Source organism: Nipponia nippon, unplaced genomic scaffold (genome assembly GCF_047370975.1).
Source record: "Nipponia nippon isolate SJK-2023a ecotype South Korea unplaced genomic scaffold, ASM4737097v1 scaffold_35, whole genome shotgun sequence".
Lineage (NCBI taxonomy): Eukaryota > Metazoa > Chordata > Aves > Pelecaniformes > Threskiornithidae > Nipponia > Nipponia nippon.
In genome coordinates this window covers 1,333,237-1,352,571 of record NW_028262353.1, presented here as the reverse complement: position 1 = coordinate 1,352,571, position 19,335 = coordinate 1,333,237, and the positions used below count along the sequence as shown (strand labels likewise).

General features: G+C 43.5%; 1 protein-coding gene across 4 annotated transcripts; it reads right to left on the bottom strand.

The window, feature by feature from the left end:
• Positions 1-25: 25 nt before the first annotated feature.
• Positions 26-19,329, bottom strand: CERS5 (ceramide synthase 5). Of its 4 annotated transcripts, none has more exons than XM_087771069.1 (11): positions 19,039-19,329; positions 12,932-13,037; positions 10,685-10,815; positions 9,619-9,676; positions 8,970-9,020; positions 8,169-8,261; positions 6,683-6,811; positions 6,289-6,395; positions 4,257-4,413; positions 3,028-3,057; positions 26-1,319 (listed from the first exon to the last, which is right to left on the bottom strand). In XM_087771069.1, exons 1-11 carry the CDS (start codon positions 19,236-19,238, stop codon positions 1,167-1,169), a joined length of 1,215 nt encoding a protein of 404 aa, XP_087627195.1. In that variant the 5' UTR covers positions 19,239-19,329; the 3' UTR covers positions 26-1,166. The 4 variants fall into 4 exon arrangements, 3 of the variants coding, with proteins under 3 accessions (XP_087627195.1, XP_087627193.1, XP_087627194.1); XR_015707732.1 differs by having other exon boundaries at positions 1,290-1,319; positions 3,028-3,125; XM_087771067.1 differs by lacking the exon at positions 3,028-3,057.
• Positions 19,330-19,335: the final 6 nt, after the last annotated feature.

The following is a 19,335-nucleotide window of genomic DNA, read 5'->3' as shown; positions in this document are numbered from 1 at the left end:
TTCTCAAGATGCAACCTATATCAACTAAGTTTCTGAAGCATCTTTTAATCGGAGATAAGAGTAAACAATGGTATAAAATGGTAACAACTCAAGAAGTTTCCAAATTTCTGCTCACGATTGACACACGGGTCTTCCATTGCCCCCAAGTACCATTGAGTAAAAAAAAGAAGCGAAGCCTGTGGCATGGCTGCCTTTCCCGTGATCCCTCCACACACCTGTAACATCAGAGCAGCGACGTTCACTTCCATCTCGGAGTACAGACAAGCAGGCCTGAAAACATCTTATTTTCTGGAAAGTTAAGCACAGACCCACCAGTACTGGTCCACCCTCGAGGCCTAGCTCAGCCAAGTGGATCCAGTAGGTCTAGAAACATCTTCAAAACCACAAGTTGCAACAGAAAAAAAAATTTAAAAGGCATGTATTGTGATAGTTGTCTCAGGGGCAATAACCAACCCCCTCCCCCGTTTCAGAAGGCTGTAGTCCAGACTCCAGCGGGGCTTGCAGCACCAAAATAGGCAGCAAACGCTGGTCTGGTCCCTCGTGACAGCAGAGATGGAAGCTATAACCTCCTTAGCATATAGCACCCCCGTGGCAAGTTCGAACGACGTTTCTGTTGTAGCACAGTCCCATTCAAAGCTTGGCTGTAGTCCAGAGCGCTCACAGGACCGAGAAAAAGTCTCTGCTACAGCCAGGGTAGCTTGGACGTGGAACCACGGGCCCCTGCATTCTCTGTGCTCTTGAGTTGCTTCTGGAGTGCGTCAAGGAGAGATGCTGAACCTGCGCTGGAGCAAACCGTCACTGAAATGGCACCGAAACCCTCCTGCGGTCGGCAGCCAGCCTAGTCCAAACTTGTCCCACCTTGAGTTGATCCTAGTAAAAACCAGTTTGTCACAAACAAAGATACCTCTTGCAAATATCGATGGGACTAAGATTTAAGTACGAAATGGCTTAAAGTGAAATCTGCAGCTTTTGTTTTTGCCCTAGTCATTGGCTTTAACCCTTCTGTTGTGCAAAGCCTCTGACTGGTCTGGATTGTGCCCATCTCGGCTTTGCTGGAGGTTTCTGGGGAAGGGGTATCTTGATTAAAGATCACTTGGGAATGTGGAGCTCAACACATTTTGGTATTTAAAGATAAGTTCGTGTTTGCTCAAGGCCAACCCACAGCCTTACTCCTCTTCTGTCCACTGGCCACTAGCCACGTGGCCATTAATGCGGTTGGAGCCGTTACTCGAAGTGCTGAAAACTCCATTTGTGCTGTTGGAAGTCACATCCTCCTCTTCAGAGCTGCTCTCTACGTCACTGCGGTCATCTTTCGATACCTAAACATTTCAAACGACATTTGGTAGTGGAAAGGGAAAGTTGAAAAATTCACAGAAAACAGTAGTTAGAAGGTTGTGTCCGTGTGATTAACCAGCTTCAGTCAGTTGCATTTACCTTCTACATTTGATCCTGAATCACTTCAAACTCACAGGGGGGAACCTGTCATCACATACAGAATGCAAGACAGACACTGAAAATGACAGTTTGGAAATACGAGTTCCATTTTCCAAATACTCTGTACATCTGTGGAAGCACTACACTTTTTTTGCTCTCACCAGATCAGAGGACACTACAGATGTTTGGTTGTTCCTGTCTTCCAAGAGCTGCGTTCTAGATTTGTTGTTTGGAAAAGCGGCCTTTAACCAATCTGTTTTGAATCAAAAACCTTCTCACACCATAATCATCAGTGGGTATGATGACCAAAAAGCATGTATCTATCGGTTTTATAGAGAACATTCAGTCCTACAGGAAGCAGCTTTGATGTTTTAAAAATTAACTAGCTATATTTATCACATTACTGTTTGCACAAAGTGCCTCTCATTTTCACAGCTTGTGGTTCATGCATGAGAACTCATTTATAAGCAAAAGCCTGTTTGGGCAGTGGGCTGTAGAACAAAGACAACTATCTAATCCAGCAAACGGCCGTTCAGGAGCAGAAGGAGCACCTCAGCCCAGAGATCTAGATCTGCTTTACAGAGTTATGCCTTTAGTTAAAAGACTGACTGCAAATCCAGCTGAATTTGATTTGTACGTGGGATTTTGAACCTCTCGAAGCAGATCCAGGCGCACTTTGCCGCAGGAGGGCACTGTACCAGCACTGCAGAGCCAGCGGCTCCAGAAGGTGAAGGGAAGAGATCCTAAGCCCGGCCCTAACTGCAAACAAGCACCTTGGCTGGTGGCGGGGTGCCAGAGCCATAAACTCAGCAGTGCCGAGCAGTGACTGCGAGATCGGCCAGGGCTTTGCGTGCCCCAAGGCAAGCTCTCCACACTTCTGCCTCTGCAACTAATAGCCCTCATTTACTTAATGCACAAGCACTTTGCGGCTAGCAAATCCAAGGATTTGAGGATTTCATTCTGCTCTGCTTGCTTTGAGTCAGGGTTAGGGCTTTCGAATAGCACCAGGCAGGAAGTTTTTGAACTCTAGGGAAGATCTGGCAGAAAGCCAAGTGAAGTTAATGATCTCCAGGATTGGTTTTGAGAGGCCTGTTGGATGTACTGGCTTCTGTCTGTTGCCAGAACTTTTGGTATCTTTCCCCACTCTCCTGCTATGTTGGGAATTCAAAGGGTCACTGGAAGGAAGCAGAAATCCCTTGACATTTTTCCCATTATTTGGGGGACACGTGACTGTTCTACTCCTTTTTGCAAAAAGCGTTGCATTTCTCCTGTCCTCTTCCACTCAGCACAGTGTTAATGAGCGCTACAGACAGATATCGGAGTCTCTGTGGGTGTACAAAAGCAGAAAGGTGAAGGTCATGCAGCCAGCTGACAGCAGATAAGAACAAACCCCAGGACACTGCTTTGACCTTTGGAAAAACCTGCATTTTAGCATACTGTCAGAACCAGCACCGTATCAACCAGGGAGAGAAATGTTTTAAGAGAAGGCACCAGCCATCTAAAGCCCCAAGACCATAGCTTTGCTTTTGTCTTAGCCTTGAAACAGACACAGATGTGTTTCAGTGGACAAACAGAAGCAGGGATCACACTTACATGCAAAGGATGAAACTGTCCAGCTCCAATCTGGCACAGAGAAAAGGAGAAAAGAATGAAGAAGACAGAGCTTAGAGTCCTTTCTCTGGCTAGGTCACCTGGGCAGGAGAGAACCAAGGAAAGGGAAAAGAAGTAGACCTCAGGATACAGAAACAGCTGCGCAGACAGAAAATAAGACATTTGCAGTAGCAGCTGTGGGGAACAGATGAAAAGATTATGTGCATACTCTGAAATGTGCCTCCCCCTGACAATCACTGCCACAGACAACTACGACATAAATATTTTTCAAGGTTACATTCCATGTGTAGGGGCAGCTAAGAAGTCAAACACAAAATAAGTAGAGCCACGAGAGAAACTCAGATCAGAATACCAAATAACTAATTAAAAAAAAAAAAAAAAAAAAGCATTTGTGGTATGAAATCAGCTGTTGCTCTCTGGTAGCTGCAAAGGAAGCGGCTTCTCTTGACGGGGAGGCTGGGTGTCAAATTAGTTCCTAGACTGGCTTGCCCTGTCTCATGCTACTTAAGTTGAACTACACCTTTTTGCTTGGCAACTGAGGCTGCAGCTGAAAGTCAGCACTGTTCACTCTTAGGGCAGTATCTGTTGCTAACCAGCTGCTGTAGTTTCACCCTCCCTCTCCCTAAGACTCCCAACACAACTTAAAATTAGAATACTCAGGACTGAAGCTAGATTGCACCCTATGAGCCCAGTGGCAACCAGCAAACTCCACTGCAGCTCTGATAACCCTTTCTCCTCTGCACGCTACAGCTCAATGCCTGGCCTGCACTGACAGCCAGAAGCCCGTGTTAGGGCTAACAAGTGGAAGATGCATAACCCTCATCACGTCCCAAGAACCAGCTGAAGTTGGGAAGTTGGAAAACATCCTATATGATTGTTCAAAAAAGAGCCTGCTACCACCTTAAACTCCAAACAAAGTACATAACAAGCCTGTCATCATCACTATTACAACATCTGAACATACTGGAAAATGGTGTTACTTCCCTGGTGACCAGAACAAAGAGGAAAGCGGCCCTGCCTTTGTATGCACCTGGCAACTCAAGTCCGCAGAGCAACCAAGGTAAAAAAAAAACGACTACCGTTCTACAAAACACTCCTGATGCCAGTCCCTTGAAAACTAGTACCAGCCCTCACCGAAGGGCCCAGTTTCTCATGATTGCTTAATGGGGCTTAAAGGAAAGAGGACCCAAACCAGTCGCCAGCAATCTTACCTTTCCCCGCACGAGGGCCTTGGAGGCAGTGCGAATGATGAGATAAGACCAGATGATATGCAAGATCTGCAAGGTTACCAAAAGCCCATTGAATAGCCACCATGAAGGATAAGGACCAATCAACTCCCAGCTTTCAAATAGGGTTGTATTCAAAATCCTAAAAGAGATCCAGAAACACATTACAGATCGGCTGTGCTGGTAACATGGCTTCCAGCTCTAAATTAAGATGACTGGCCAGATGCACAACAGTTTGTATCTCCTTTAAGCATCTGTTGCTTTGCTCCTGTCAGAGCGGCGATGCAGCTAGTCTCTTGCCAGAGTTAGGAGACAGACTAAAGCTAATTAGAAACATTTGAACTGAGCAACAAACAGGAGAAGATGTGAATGTTCTGCGATTCGGTTACACATACAGATCTGCTGCCAATTTCCTTCTCAAAAGCATGAGCGTTTATAACAACTTTACAGGAAGTGATGTCAAGCTGCACTGGTCATCAAAACAACTGTTAACACATTCATACTTGGGCAGTCTTCACCCATATTTAAAGATCAGGAAGGAATTTTGTTCCCGGTAGGCCTCCCTCCCTGTGCGCTGTTCTCTTCCCTCAGATTTTTATAGATTCCTCCTGCCAAGCTGGAGGACTAGAAACTGCTTTATGGACAAAGGTTTGTGCTTTCTTTCGTTACTGTTTTGCTGTTCTTGTCACTGGGAGTTATTGCCAGTACTTAAGTAATTTAATAAACACTTTAGTTTTTATGGAGTAGAGAGGTATGGAGAGACCTTTAAAGACGTCATTAATTTCACATAGCTTTTAACATTTCACAGGAAAAGAAAAACAAGCCTTTCAGGGAAGAACCCAAGTCCCCCAAAATGCAGCTACAGAAACATCTAACTCGTAGCCAGTTTATGGATGACCTAAATGCAGTTCCACAGATCTGTTGATGGTTTATGCTACTAATTAGGGAAGGGAATATATGTGAAGTGAAATAGCATAGGCTCTGCAATACCACTGCAAGCTTGCCAGATTTCTCTACAAAGTTGAGGAATTACATTACAGCCAATGGAAAATACATTAAAGATTTACAGGACAGCTGAGCAATAGCATGATGCAAGAGCATCACCTCATGACAGACAACAGCAATAAAAACAATGGCAACGATCTCGTCTGTCACTGGAAGGAGCCTATGAAGACATAAGAATTAAAGCTCTTCCTTATCCAGACTCCTTTGATGCATTTTACTGGAAAACAAGCAAGAGCTTTAATCGCAATGCTGATACCAAAGCATAAGTATTGTTTCCGCCTACTGTCAAGGTACCCAAAAAGAACAGGCATGCAAGCCGTCCATTGCCCAGGAAATAAATATACGCAGTAAAACTGAAATAAACTGAGTAATGATCAGGTGTAACCAGATATTCACCTTTCAACAGAAACAAGAAATGGGTAACAGCTCATCAACAGAAGAACCTCAGCAAGCCTGACCTATTGAGGTGAGAGGGAATCTCATTATAGGATGATTAGCTGTAAGCCATTTAGCTGGGGTTTTACCTCCCAAGAAACCTATTTCAGGCTCTGAACAGTCACGACACAAGGATAGGGCATGAGTGTCGTAAGAATCAGAAACTGCAACAATGACTAAGCCAGATACTCAAAAATCAAATTTACCTCAAGAGACCATGCCTCATTTGTAACTATTTCCAAAAGTTCTTAAGAGAAGCAAACAACCCTTCAAGTCTTTCAGAGCAGACACCGGCTGCCTTGGCTCCAGCTAGTAAGCACTGTCATCACTTTGCAGTAAGAGGAGAGGGGCCAGCTGTGCATTAGGATTCGAGACACTTTTCACACTCCCTCAGCTGACTGTTGAGAGGTTTCTTCATACGCCTAGTTGAACGTACTGCTCCAAACAGTACTTGGGTTGTCTGCAGCTTCAGGCTGCCTTGAGGGACAGGCTGGAATGCTTGCAAGAAGTCTAAATACAAAGGCTTTGCTTAAAGGATCGGAAGAACAAACACCCCCTTACAGCTCAAGATGCTTACCAGAAAGGATAAATGCCCAACCGGGTAACAATGAATACGACACCAAAGAGCATGAAGAAAGCATCACATAGACGTTGGTACTTGGCATAATTGGCTAGCTTTGCAGCCTAAAAGAGACAAGAAACATGAGAATATTATTCCCGTTGTGCACTCATGTATAATTACCAGGCTATAGAGCTTCAAAAACCCTGAAGCCATCACATTTGTAAGGAGTTTGGAACATTTAGGGATTATTCTCAGCACTAAAGCAGTTATGAGGAAAAGCTGACAAGGCAGGATCAGCAGCACAAGTCTTATGGCGTATTTAATGCAGTTTATCAAGAATGGGAAAGTCAGCTTGCTCCCCTGAGACCACACTAGCATGAGGTACACAAAGATCTGAAAGGAAACTCACCTCTAAAAGGAAATCTGATGCATCATGGAGGCACAGCACCAGAGTTCCAACCCGCACCATATTATTCATATAAGAGAATGTAATGAGTCCAATTGTAGCCAAATGATGGACGAACATGATCAGGAAGTCCTGGAAACAGAAAAAAAATGAATGAAGGCTCTTTGGCTGTCAAACAAATAACAAAGGTTTGGAACAGAGCCACAAAACTGACTAACTGGGGTCATAGGATTACTTCAGTTCAGACTCTGACTCCTGTTTATGTAAAGCACAGCTCATCACACATCTACCATCATCACTAAAGGTTCCAGAAAGGTCTCTCCCAGCATCTGTGCTCCTGTGAAGTCAGAACTCTGCATACACAGGCACAGCACAGTCTCTTTGGCACACGCATGCAAGGTAAAGATAAGTATGCCCGCAGACCCCACTGAAAAGATTGACGGGACAACACATGGCCCTTGGGTTTGGCTCCTTTTGGTTTTACAGTCATATTGCTAGTCCCTTCCGCTCTTGGCACACATTTTAAGTATGCTGCTGTTACTGTTGTCAGCATGCAAAAGCCTGCCAGAGCACAGCAGGCACAGAACACAAGATAACCCAACAGCAAGAACTAGGCCACTTCATTTAAAAAATGTTTACAGTGCGCATACATTCAGGGCTGTTTTCCAGTTTAGCCCCCTGGCTACACCACTTCCGTGTCAATGTACCTTACCATGCTGGCAGTGGGGAATGTAATCCACTTTGTTGAAGTCAGAGTACAAACTTAAACATTATAAACAGTATCACAGATGCTGTTAATCACTCCCTTCCTGCAGCTCCCAGATATTCTGTAGTGCCTCACCTGCTAGTATTTCAGTACAGAGAAAAATCCCAGGCAAACTTTTCTTTTTGAACAGTCAGAACTGGGATAATTTGCTACTTTGCAGTTTGTATAACAGAAGCAATAAACCATGATTTACTATGAACTGTTTTCCAACAGCAACAATAAGCCAAATCCTAGAATGTAGTGCAACGGAATTAGATTCCGGCAATCGCAACCAGTCATCATTCCGCTACACATACAGATGAAAAATTACTTTCAAAACAACATTTATTCTTGCTTTAATGTTTGCCATTTTCTCATCCAGCTCAGCAAGGTACTGCTTTGAGCATCTCATTTTCAAGTTTTCTTGCAAGCCTTCTAAATAAATCTATCTTTATGCAATGATTTGATAACTTTTTATTGGGAGGTATTGAGTGATTCTGTTCTTTCCCCTGGAAGGTGAAAGAGACTCTCAAGGATATACCAGCTTGCATATCAGGCTCGCTCCTCCCTTTTCCCCAGGACCGGGTAGTGATTACAGAAGGAGGTAGGCTACACAAAGATGTGAATGAAGAAGAAAATACAGTTATTACTATGCGCTTTAGCTTTACTGGCCAGGTTCACTCACATTTTTTGTTAGTCCTATCTATTTAGCAAAGTGGTTAGTGCAATTCTGGTTAATCTCACCTTCCGTTTAATGTCTGTAAACTGAGAAAACATGAGAGACCAATAGAAGGCCAGCTCCAAGATATAGTAATAATAAAGCCTGGTTGTTAGAGGCTGGAAAACAAACAAAGATAGCACAGTTAGAAGACAAAGTACTTTAAAATTTACATTAAAATCTACTTTTTCTTTCCTTCCTTCCCATCCCACTCTGTTCCTCCAGAATGCTGAGGCATAAGTTAAAAGATCCAGAATTAAGGTTTAGTAAAAACAAGCTTAAGCAACAGACATCTTACTCTAGGCTTAGTCACACAAACATACTTGTGTGTTTGGGCGTTATTCAAAAGCAGTAAAATTCCCCTGTCAATATTACAACTCATACTGCAGCCTCTTGGATTAGGAAAACCAGGCACTGAAACAGACTGGTTGGCCTCTCTACAATCATCCCTGCTGTGTAATGAAAACAACACTGTAAATAAGTTACCGGTATAATTTTATGCATAATTTTTTTTTCACTTTTAATAATCTCAGCAGCAAGTAAACATAAAATGAATATGAACTAAGTCAGTTCTATCTGAGGAAACACTGCTGTTGACAAACCTAACCAGGATCTGAAGACAAAGAGCAAATGCCATCTTTGTGCCTTCCAAAAGGGATGGCCATTCACTCGCTAGAGAGCTTACCAGGTTGCAGCCCGTGCAGCATCCACCCCGCAGAATAATGAGAAGCACTCAAGTCTACTGAGTTTCAATCTGCTATCATTAACAAAAAATAAAAACTGAAATTGTGCAAAAAGTTGCAATCTAGTAAGTGTTTATCTCCTACCTGAAAAGGGTAGTTGTACCAGCACTGTCGTGTGTCCCAAAACCAGGGTGCCTAACGGGAAAAAGATAAGTTGTTATTCTACTGGGTTTTTTCTTCCCTATCATCTAAGGCAGTTGATCACTACAGTACTGTTTCATGGAAATTTTATCTTGATTCTACCATTCAAGCTAAATTTATTGTAAAACATCCTAGTGGTTTAACATACTCTTTCTGCAGTCAAAAGCAAGCTATACTGCAATGGAAATGCAAAGAATAATCACACAGCTCTAATAATAATAAAGACCCAAAGAGATGAATCTGTATCCCTTCAAGAGCGAGATGAGAAAAAAAATAAGCAGCTCTCCACAGCAAAAAACCTACCAGTTCTGTCCCATTCTAACAGGACAAATAAGTTTCTAATATTTCCATAATGACAGATCTGTACAAAAGCTTTCCTATAGTGTGAAGAAGGTCCTTAAACAGAAACCCCAGGATCTCAAATCAGGGAACATAAAGATGACTATCACCACTAAACCCCCTTGTTTTAAGCTAGGTGCAAGCACTGAAGAAGTGGCACAGGCAGTCAAACCCCCTGTATTCCAGCAGGACGGCCATAACCCAGCTGCACGCCACACAGAACAACAAGGGGGGGGATGAGAGACCAACTCACCGTCCAGAGAAACCTGATTCCATAAAAAAATATACTTAAATAAAATGTAAATCTCCACCTGGAAAAAGAAGGAAAAATTAAACTTGAGAAATAGAAATAGCTTCTGGTTAACGCTTGTAATAAAAACTGGAACAATTGCGAAAAAACCCAATTCTGACACCTGAAAAGCTTTCACCCACCAAATGGTAATCCTTCATTTGTAAACATTTCATGTAAGGATAAACCTATTTAAGAGTTTTCACACCACACACGAGTTTGCATCAACAGCCAAGTTTGAAATAAAGTTCAGAGTGAACATGCATCATTCATATGCTTTAATATACAACAACAAGATAACAACAAGATAAGTCATTGTTATCCAGAAGGTATCCTAATATATATATTTGTCCCTCTTACCTTGTGGCTTTAAGTAGACAAAACCATACTGGGGGGAAGAATTAATATGAAGAAAGTTACTGGAAAGGAAAGAAACCAGCACAGAAGAAATAACAAGTCAGGAAAAAAATATTCAGATGCTACTACACTAACAGAGGTAACTGCAAGCATTCAGAAAGAAACAAAGAACAAAAGAATGAACTGAAATGAAAAGAACAGGAATCCAAGAAGTGTCTGTATAAAAGTATATACATCATTGTGTAAGCCATAAGGTCATTCTGTCTGGGAACAAATGCTGGTCTACAACATAACTGTGCAGACAGCAGACTTGTCTTCAGTATAATGACTCAAGTTGTGCACATGCATATGCGTACATGCACACACATGCACACTGAAGTGCTACGTTTGCATGACGGACCTGGTCCACTATCTGAAGCTGCTCATCGTTGACAGCAGTAACTCCTGTGCATGTGTTCTGGTCTCTCATGCACATATACAAAATATTTTCGAATACTGAATTCTAAAAAGCCCTTCTAACTTCTTTCATTTGCTTACATAAGAATTTATCTTCCACCAGCCAACCCCAAGACACTATTTTAAATTAGCAGCTGACCACAGTTTCAGTTAGAAAAGAGAACATACAGCTGGAGCTTTAAGATGAAGCCACATCTTGGCCTCTGCACAAACATACATGCTCTCACAAAATTTAGTGAGGGTGGTGGGTTTGTCCTGGTTCCTCCGATGCCGAAACCAGCGCTGGATCTTTCGAACATCCCAGTCTAGCTGCTTTGACAAGCCTTCTAACCTTTTTCCATCTGGAGACTGAAGGAAAATGAAACAAGTGTCATTTCTCCTACTTCTCAACCTACTTTCAGCCTGAGATCCCCTCTGTACTATGACAGAAATGACGCACAGATAACAAAACAACACACACTAGGAAGGCACTACGTATAGGCTAGAAGCAGGAACACATTGCCACAAATGTTCGTTCAAGTTTAACCTTCATAAGTCACTAATGACTTAATTATTCAGAATGCTTTTGGTTTAACATTTCCTCATCTATTTCATCATTTGACAGCACATCATGACAAAGGAAGCAATTGTTCTGTGTCTTAATTTGGGGGGAGGAGCTTTTAAAATGTCCTGTCCTACCTGTTAAAACTTGCACATCAATTCAAACAGTCCAGAACTCAGGAGGATCAAAGCTGAATACATGGAAGGGTTGCTACTCACTGCAAGTTTAGGGAAACTTTGAAGTAAGAGTTGGTTTAACATACTAGATTTTTGTATATTCCAAAAGGGCATCGTAGAGATGGCGTTATTTCCGTTACCAAAGTTTATAAATAAAACTCAATTTGCAAACTGAAATAATTGTATGATAAAGAATATATCACTGTTCTCTGACTGGAAACTCTACTGGCAGTTTATCTGTTTGAATAATGACATAAATGGATTTATAAGAGACAAAGTGAACAAAACCTGATAACTACCTCTAAAATGGCCCAGTGGTGAGATAAGCCACGTTAGTTTCAGACCAGTGTCCTTTTAACAAGCTCTGCCAGGGAGCTCTTACAACTGAAAGATGATAAACACATTTTACTACTTGAGTTACATACAAACCCAAAAAACTATGCAGAATGCTGATTTAATAAAGAGGCACCAGACTGTTCAACTGAAAAGCAAAATCATCTGCCATTTGATTTTCAGTATCGAGACCATGACTTCCCTGTAATTCCATCCCAACCAGATCTCTCTGCACTTCACGAGGCTTTAACGCTTCAGGCTACCTGAGACTTCTGCATTGGAAGTAAACCTGCCTCAAAGGAGAATCTACAGAGCTCCGATTTCAGAACAGCAAAGACATCTTTCCCCTGCATCAGTGCCACCCTACATTCTGATTCTCCCAATCCAACAGCAGACACAAGCATACTGGTACAGTTAAACGCAGCTCTGTTTTCATAAACTAGATAAATTCCGCACAGCATGCGTCCTCATGGGTTTCCTAAACATTAATTTCAAGGACATCCCCTACATAAAAGTCCTTCCCACAAACGGCATCAAATCATAGGGACTTTTCAGTTCACACGTCATTCCAAATACCTCAAAACTTTAATGTTCCCATGAGGCGAGTTTTAGCAAGGTTTTTATAGAATTTCCCTTCCATTCACTGAGCGCTTTATCCGCTCCACTCAGAACGAAGTTCAGCATCACCAAATCAGAACGTAAAACTTTCCATTTCATTATCTTTAATGAAAATCTATCGTGCTGTCTGCATGGCTTTCGCTGTCAACATTCAATAGAGTACAGACAGTGTGGAATTCTGTAATTCTGAAGTGAAGGAGCACTGTCAGCTTAAGTGAAAGAAAGGCCATGCAATAATCAAAAGAAACACCTACTGTCGACATTAAATGTCCTACCCTTTATCAGGGCACACTTCCATTGAACGCTTTCCTTCAATAACTGACTTCCACTGGGACAGCTGTTGTCCAGATGGCAAAAGTAAGAGGAAGGCATTGACACAACTGGCCAATAAAGCCAGCAAAGGAACAGATCTCAAGGAAAAGAGTAGCACTTTTCCAAGAGAAAGTGAAAGGTACTGGGAAATGTCTTGTTAAACCAAGAATTACCACCTGTTACAGGAGTTACAATTTGGACAAAGGCAGGGAAGAAGCCTCATACCTTTCTAAAAAGAGAACATTTTTTTATTCAAAAAAAGATTCTTCTGCGCACAAAAGCATAGGTCAGCCATAAAGAGAATTTACTTTGCTACAAGAAGGACATGCCAGAGGCAAAGTAAAATAAGAAAGAGCACACTCGTTGTGCATGCACAGTGTGAAATGCATTGCTCTCAAACTAGAAAAGTGGAAGCAAAAAGCCGCCCCCCTCTCCCCCTTACTGATAGGCCTCCATTTCTAGCAGAATTTGAAGCATGACTCACCTTAGTGATAGATGTAAACACTTTCTCTAAAATTGCATTGGGCTGGGCTCTGTGAGGTCCACTGTCTTGAATGCCAAGGTTTATGGCACATGGCTTGGCAATAAACCTGAAAGAGTTCCAAAGAGCTAGATTAAAACAAGATATCTATTTCCCTCCTCTGCCTAAATCACAAGGACCCTGACTTGTCACCAACTGCAAAACCGATCCAAAAAAACTTTTGAAGATCTCCACTCACTTTCCTTAAAGAAACTTCACCGCTGAAGTAGTATCAAATGGTAATTACAGACAGCACATACAGTACGCACATCTAAAATGGAAAATTATATCTTAATGTCCTTGGCTTGGAAGGATCAGAATGTGTTCCCCCAGGGTGATTCTCATTACTCAGAAATAAAATAATAGATAGCTGATAGGAGTCCTCTGCGAGCATAAATGCTAGAGCCCTTGTAGCCCTATGAACAAAATGCCTTATTTCCAGAATGTGCCTTGGTGTCACATAGCTCAGAAAAAAAGGGAAGTTCAAGTGACACAGTTCCTAAAAGACACACATTTTTTTGAGGTTATTTTTCCCAAAGACAAAAAATAAAGTGGTTTGTTTCCTTCGGAGAGTGAGGAAGACGTCAGAAGTCACTCAGTCTGAAAGACCCAAGATCTCAGTATCGCGCTCAGCCCTGTATGCACCGCATATTCCAAAAGCTGATCTAACACTTTGTGAATTTTATAGCACAGACGCTCTGAAAACAAGCCTGGTTTTGCTGCTAAAATGAATGCATACATGTTCAAAAATTATTAGGTTTTGCTGTACCTTTGTGTCAAAATGGCCACAGGATTCTAAGGAAAATGCATGTGTTACCTGAACACGTGAATTGTTTTCTCTCCTGTCGGTGGGCAAGAGAGGGGGGTTTCAGGGAGGAATTTTTATTGCTTTTTTTAATCAATTATTTTGAGAGAGAGCGCGCGCATAAAGAACCTGATTCTCAAAACCGATTTTGAAAAAAGACCCAACATTTGCATCATTAAATCTATTTTCCTTCGAAACAGAGATTGTTTCAGAGACAACTGAATTGAAGACAACAAATTACACATATGTATTCCATTTAGCAGACTCAGAGTGCCATCAAGCAGAAAATGCTTTTTCCAACCACTACATTTGTTACCATTTCTCCTTGTGTTTAAAAGGAGAGCTTAAAATTCAGGAGAATCACGACTATAAGTGTTCCAACAGCAATCATTCTTGGGAGTACATTGTTAGTACTTCAGTAACAAATGGCTATGACTGTGTTCAAGACACAGGTTGTAGGGTTTTCCCCTTGAGAAATTACAGATGAGCTCATGACTAATCCTAAAGGAACTCCCCTGCTCTCAGACAATACTAAACAAGTAATAGACACTGTGGCCCCAGGTTTCACTGTCCTGCCCCATTTCTTCATACGTCCTGTTCACTTCAACAGCCATAGCTTTAAAAAAAACAAAAAAAAAAAAAGGAAAGGGTGATTTCCTTTCAGCTTCGCTCAAAAGGCTCACTGCTTCCTCTATAATCTAGACCACCAGCCAGAAATCATGTTCTGATGTTATGAAACATTTGGCTAGACCCCCATAAAAGTGTACTCTTCTTTCCTACAGGATATACCACAACAACAGCAAAGAAGTACACATGTGGAATTACAGGATGCCAAATATTTTTATTTCATTTTCTGGGACACAGTGCTTACAGCACTATGAAAAAAATCCTGACCTGAAGATACTCAGTTTGAGTCTGTTTCCTCAGGTAAGAGAGGAAACCTGAAAAATCTAAAAATCTGCACATTCAATTCATTTATTATTCAGAAGAGTCTTCTTTTGTTTTAAGAACAAGTAAAGAAGAGAAGGAATGGTTAAGAAAGCTCATAGTGATCCATACAAAGTGTTGGCATTATTCTAGTATTCAAAAGCTGAAGCATTAAAGAAAGAAGAAACAGTATCTCCTCGGGAAAAAAAAAAGATGCAGAAATAATTCACTTTGGGACCCAAAGATTTGGGGGGGGTGGGGGGGGGAAACCCAACAACAACAACAAAACCCAAACCCCTCAAAACTTTGCATGAAACTATTCCTGAGTAGTAGGCTTCCTTCACTAGCAGGCTTAGGGAAAAAATACAGATGTTTCCAGAAATCAGGGGAAAAAAATAAAAATCAAGAGTAAGCCACAGGCTACAGATACAGCGCAGGACTCAAGTTACTCAGTGAAGCATGCGGGTGACCAAAGAGCAAACGAAAAAAAAAACCGCAAACATTTCTAGGTGCACAGAAGCAGACAGGCATCAACGCAAGCAAACAGACGAGTCGCAACAATGAAGGCAACGGAGGTAGTCCCAGACACAGAAAGAGGAAGGAAAAAGGATGGCAGCAATTACTTTTAAGGAAGTCTAACCCAACGCCATAACGTAGCTTCTCTAACTCCGCAAATAATGGCTTCGTGCAATGGAAGCGCAAATGACAACTGTCCTTCCGCAGGGCTGCCTGACCAGCCGTGCAAGGTGGTGTTACCTGGGCTGGGCACGGCTGGCGCACGCCCCCGAGTCCACTGAGCAGCCACGGCCCGACTGCTTTGACCAGTTACTACCTTGCAGGTGGAATATGAAGTGAATGATCAATCCTGTTGTCAGTCAGAAAAATATCAAGATGACATGCTATTTCCTTTAGGTGTCCATTAAGGAAAACTCACATTTAAAACCTCTGTGGCATTTTATATTTTTGGCCCCAGAACACATTTTCAGATGTGCAAGTTTTGTACTGCATCCCACAGAGAAAAAATTCTGCATAGCAATAGCAGCTAAGCACCAAAAAAAAAAAAAAAAAGGCTGCCCAGATTTCCATTCTTGGGGATATTCAAAACTGAACAGCACAAGACCATGAGCAACCTGACTTGACTATGATGTTGGCCTTGCTTTGAGGAGAGGATTGGACAAGGTGACCTCCAGAGGTCCCTTTTAATCTAAATTATTTTATGATTCCACAGAAATCTTAAGTGCAGCAACTGTTCCCAAGGCCAACTTACTGCCACGCCTTCCCAGCAAGGAATTATCATCACTTAAATACTTGCGTTACACTTTTCTGAACACGTATCTGCTCAGTGGCTTAAGTCCTACCTACCAAACTACCTTTTTCACGCCAGTTATCAAGATAGGCTGATTTTGAAACCAACACCGATTTTCAAGTACACAGACGCATATGTTATAACAAGTATTTCTCAGGCATGTTGTACTTCACAAACCCAAAGGCAGAATCCTTCTTTATGGAGCATTCACGTTTGGTGACTCCCTATTAGAGCTCTGAAGAGGAAGAACAATCTGCGAAACAGTAAGGTTTATAAAGTATGCACTCAAAGTAAGAGTTTGTCTTTCTATACTCTCTCAGTTTCACTGTGTTTCACTGTGATTAAGCCACCTCCTCCCACAACTGTCCCCAATTTTCCAGGCAGACCTGATGAAGTAACATCTAAAATCACTTTTCCCCCCCCCCCAGCTTGAGCACAAGCTGCAGCAAGCTGCAGATCCTTCCTCAAACCTGTAGCGTAACAAGCGTATCTGTTACTGAAGGGCATTCCAGTGTAATTATAAACACATCATATGAATAACAGGCTCCAGGTTTTCACAAATACCTGGGATTTTTTTTTTTTTGTGCCTGCAGTGGGACGAGATGTATAAGGAAAAATAACAGCAAGTATAACCAAGAAAACAAAAAACAAAAAAAACTTGTGGGCAGAAGTCCTTCTTTATCTTGCCTGCACAAAAATCCGCCCCTCTACCACTGAGTCAGGACTCTACCTTCCTCTGCGAGTCTTGCCTCATCCCTATAGTCATATACTTCCCACGGACAGCCAGCCTAATGAGTATTTTACCAACATCATGATGCAAAGGTTAATTTATAGGAGCATTCACTAACAGAAACACGTGTCGGCGTTACAAGTGTCAGTGTCACAAAAGCACTTCCTCACACTGAAGATCTACAGCGAAAGGAGAGAGAAAAGAAAGAAACGAAGAGAAGCTAAAACAAAGAGCTGCACGAGTATATAATTCAAGTTCTGAGTCATCGAGTCCAATTGCCAATTGTGTGGCAAGGAAGATATTTGACACAATCATCCCCAAAGCCTGAATCAGGGTATGCGCACAACAGGATTTTATTAAGACAAATCTGAACTTTTATGACACATTCAAAGTGGCAGGAGGAAAGAGAAAAGCATTTCTTAAAAAATACGGTCTTTTAAAATAAATATACTAGAAGCTGCCCTCGATGTTGCTCTCACAATCTGTTTTCACTTCAGGATACCATCATTGAGACACACTATAGCAAAGACTCAGCTGAAAAAAAGGAACAACCCTCTCAGGAACCAGGCCATGGTCTCTAGGTTTTGCTGTGTAGGCGGAGGACTTAATTTGTCATTTGACTCCTCCCTAAATTAAAACTGCAAAAGAAATTTCACAAACCAGGTAGCCATCATCAGGATAAAGTAATTGCTACCAGGAGGACTGTGTTACTAGGTGTGGTAGGATGCACTGTATCTCTCCTAACATCTCATACTCCAGAAAAGAGAATCTTCTGCACTTCTTCCCCAGACTAAGACACCTGGACCAAACAGGGCTTGGAAAGCGAGGAGACCTTCCTACAACATCCCTTTCAGGGGTATCATTCTGTCTCACAGCTTCCTTTCCTTGTCTGCTGGCAAGCGTGAACATTTGGCCAAGACTAGCAGTAGCACGCCAAGCTGAGATGAGATTTTGGCACTGCCACGTGTGTTCCTGGGTCCTCTGCACTGGTTTGAGCTGCCAGTAGTTTCCTGAAGCTTTTTTTTTTTTTTTTTTCCTTCTGAGGGCAAAAAGATAAGATAGAGAAACAAAGAGCCTCTCAAATTTCTCTCCTACTCTGCTGACCTGCTTCATTTTTCTCCACAGTTCGCCTAGCTTTTTACTTCACCCCAGTCCCCTCTTATTTAACTTCTGAAAGCTCAAGAAAATTCACGCTTCTTACAGAAAACCCACAAAACAAAACCAACTCGATTCCTACTCATTTTAGTCCTACAGCCCTTTTCATGCTCAGAAATACTTCTGCCCTTTCGATGTAGAAATTTAAGATTAAATCAATCTTTAATGAACTACTTGAAGAGGAATACAAAGTGTCTTTGCTCTGCTTCACCTAACGGTTTCCCTAAATAAGCTGCTTTACTAATTAGTATCTGTCACCCACGCAGTCTGCCCTGTGTGTGGCTGCAAGAGATATACATCATGGAAAGGATAAACCTCTCTGCCCCAGGGAAGAGTTAATATCATATGTTTATGGATACGCCAGTAAATGAGAAATACTGTATTACACCTGTTTACGGGCAGATACGATGATCTGCACGCACTTCCACTGTGCCCGAGATGCACGGGATACGCAAATTGTTTAATAATATACTAGGCCATGTGAACCAGTCCTATTTCCTCATCCAGGAACTCGTATGGAAAGTACCATAAAGGCGAGACCAGCAACACAAGCAACCCAACTGCAGAGCAGCAGCAGTTGTCTTGCACTCGCCCAGCCGAGGTTCTCCTGGATGGGAGAGGAAAAAAAAGTGAATTCCCCAGCCTTTCTTCTTGCCCTGCCTCAGCATAAGGTACCGCCAGCACTGGAGGAGCCTCTCGGGATCCAAAGCTGAGGGAGAGAGGAGCCCTACGGGCTTGTGTGTGTCGTGACAGACGGAGAGCGGTTCCCGGGACAGGGCTGCCAGGGTTACACAATATTCCCTTTCTTTCCACGCAAAAAGCGCCTCGGGAGACGCCGCGGGCGGAAAGCCCGCCACGGCCTCCGCGGAAGGCCTCGGCGCTGCCCGAGGGGCGCGCGGGGAGCCCCGCCGAGCCGGGAGCCCCGCCGAGCCGGGAGCCCCGCCGAGCCGCCCCGCGGGCCCCGGCCCGGCCCCGCCGCCGCCCGCCGCTCCCCCCCGGGCGCTCCACGGCCGGTTGCTAAGAGACACCGGCGGCCTCGCCGCGCGCTCGCCCCCGAGGCGGGAACGGGCGGCGTCCCGGCCGCCTCAGCCGCCTGAGGGCCCCGCCGCCCGGGGGGCGCCCCGCGGCGGGGGCGGACCCGCGCTTACCTCTCGAAGAGCAGCCGCACGGCGAAGATGCCGAGCGCCAGCGGGAAGGCGGAGAGGACGTGGCCCGCCCGCGGGTACTGCAGCCCGCTGCCCGGCGGGCCCGGCTCCCCGGCCAAGTCCGCCCACGTCACGTTGTGCGGCAGCCAGAACCGTTCATTCCAGAACCAGGCCCGCAGCGTCGCCGCCGCGGCCGCCGCCATCTTCCGCCGCCACCGCCGCCTGCCTCCCTCCGCCTCCCTCCCGGCGGCCGCAGCTCAGGCGGCCACCGCAGCCCACAGCGGGGCGGCGCCGCGCGCC

What these genes read in the sequence shown, in the direction of transcription:
- CERS5 (XM_087771069.1), bottom strand. Translation starts at nt 19,238, where the DNA reads ATGGCGGCGGCCGCGGCGGCGACGCTGCGGGCCTGGTTCTGGAATGAA. An exon ending in GTGCGGCTGCTCTTCGAGAG is followed by an intron (nt 13,038 to 19,038) that starts GTAAGCGCGGGT and finishes GAACTCTTTCAG; the next exon opens with GTTTATTGCCAAGCCATGTG. An exon ending in GAATCAGGTTTCTCTGGACG is followed by an intron (nt 9,021 to 9,618) that starts GTGAGTTGGTCT and finishes TTTTCCCGTTAG; the next exon opens with GCACCCTGGTTTTGGGACAC.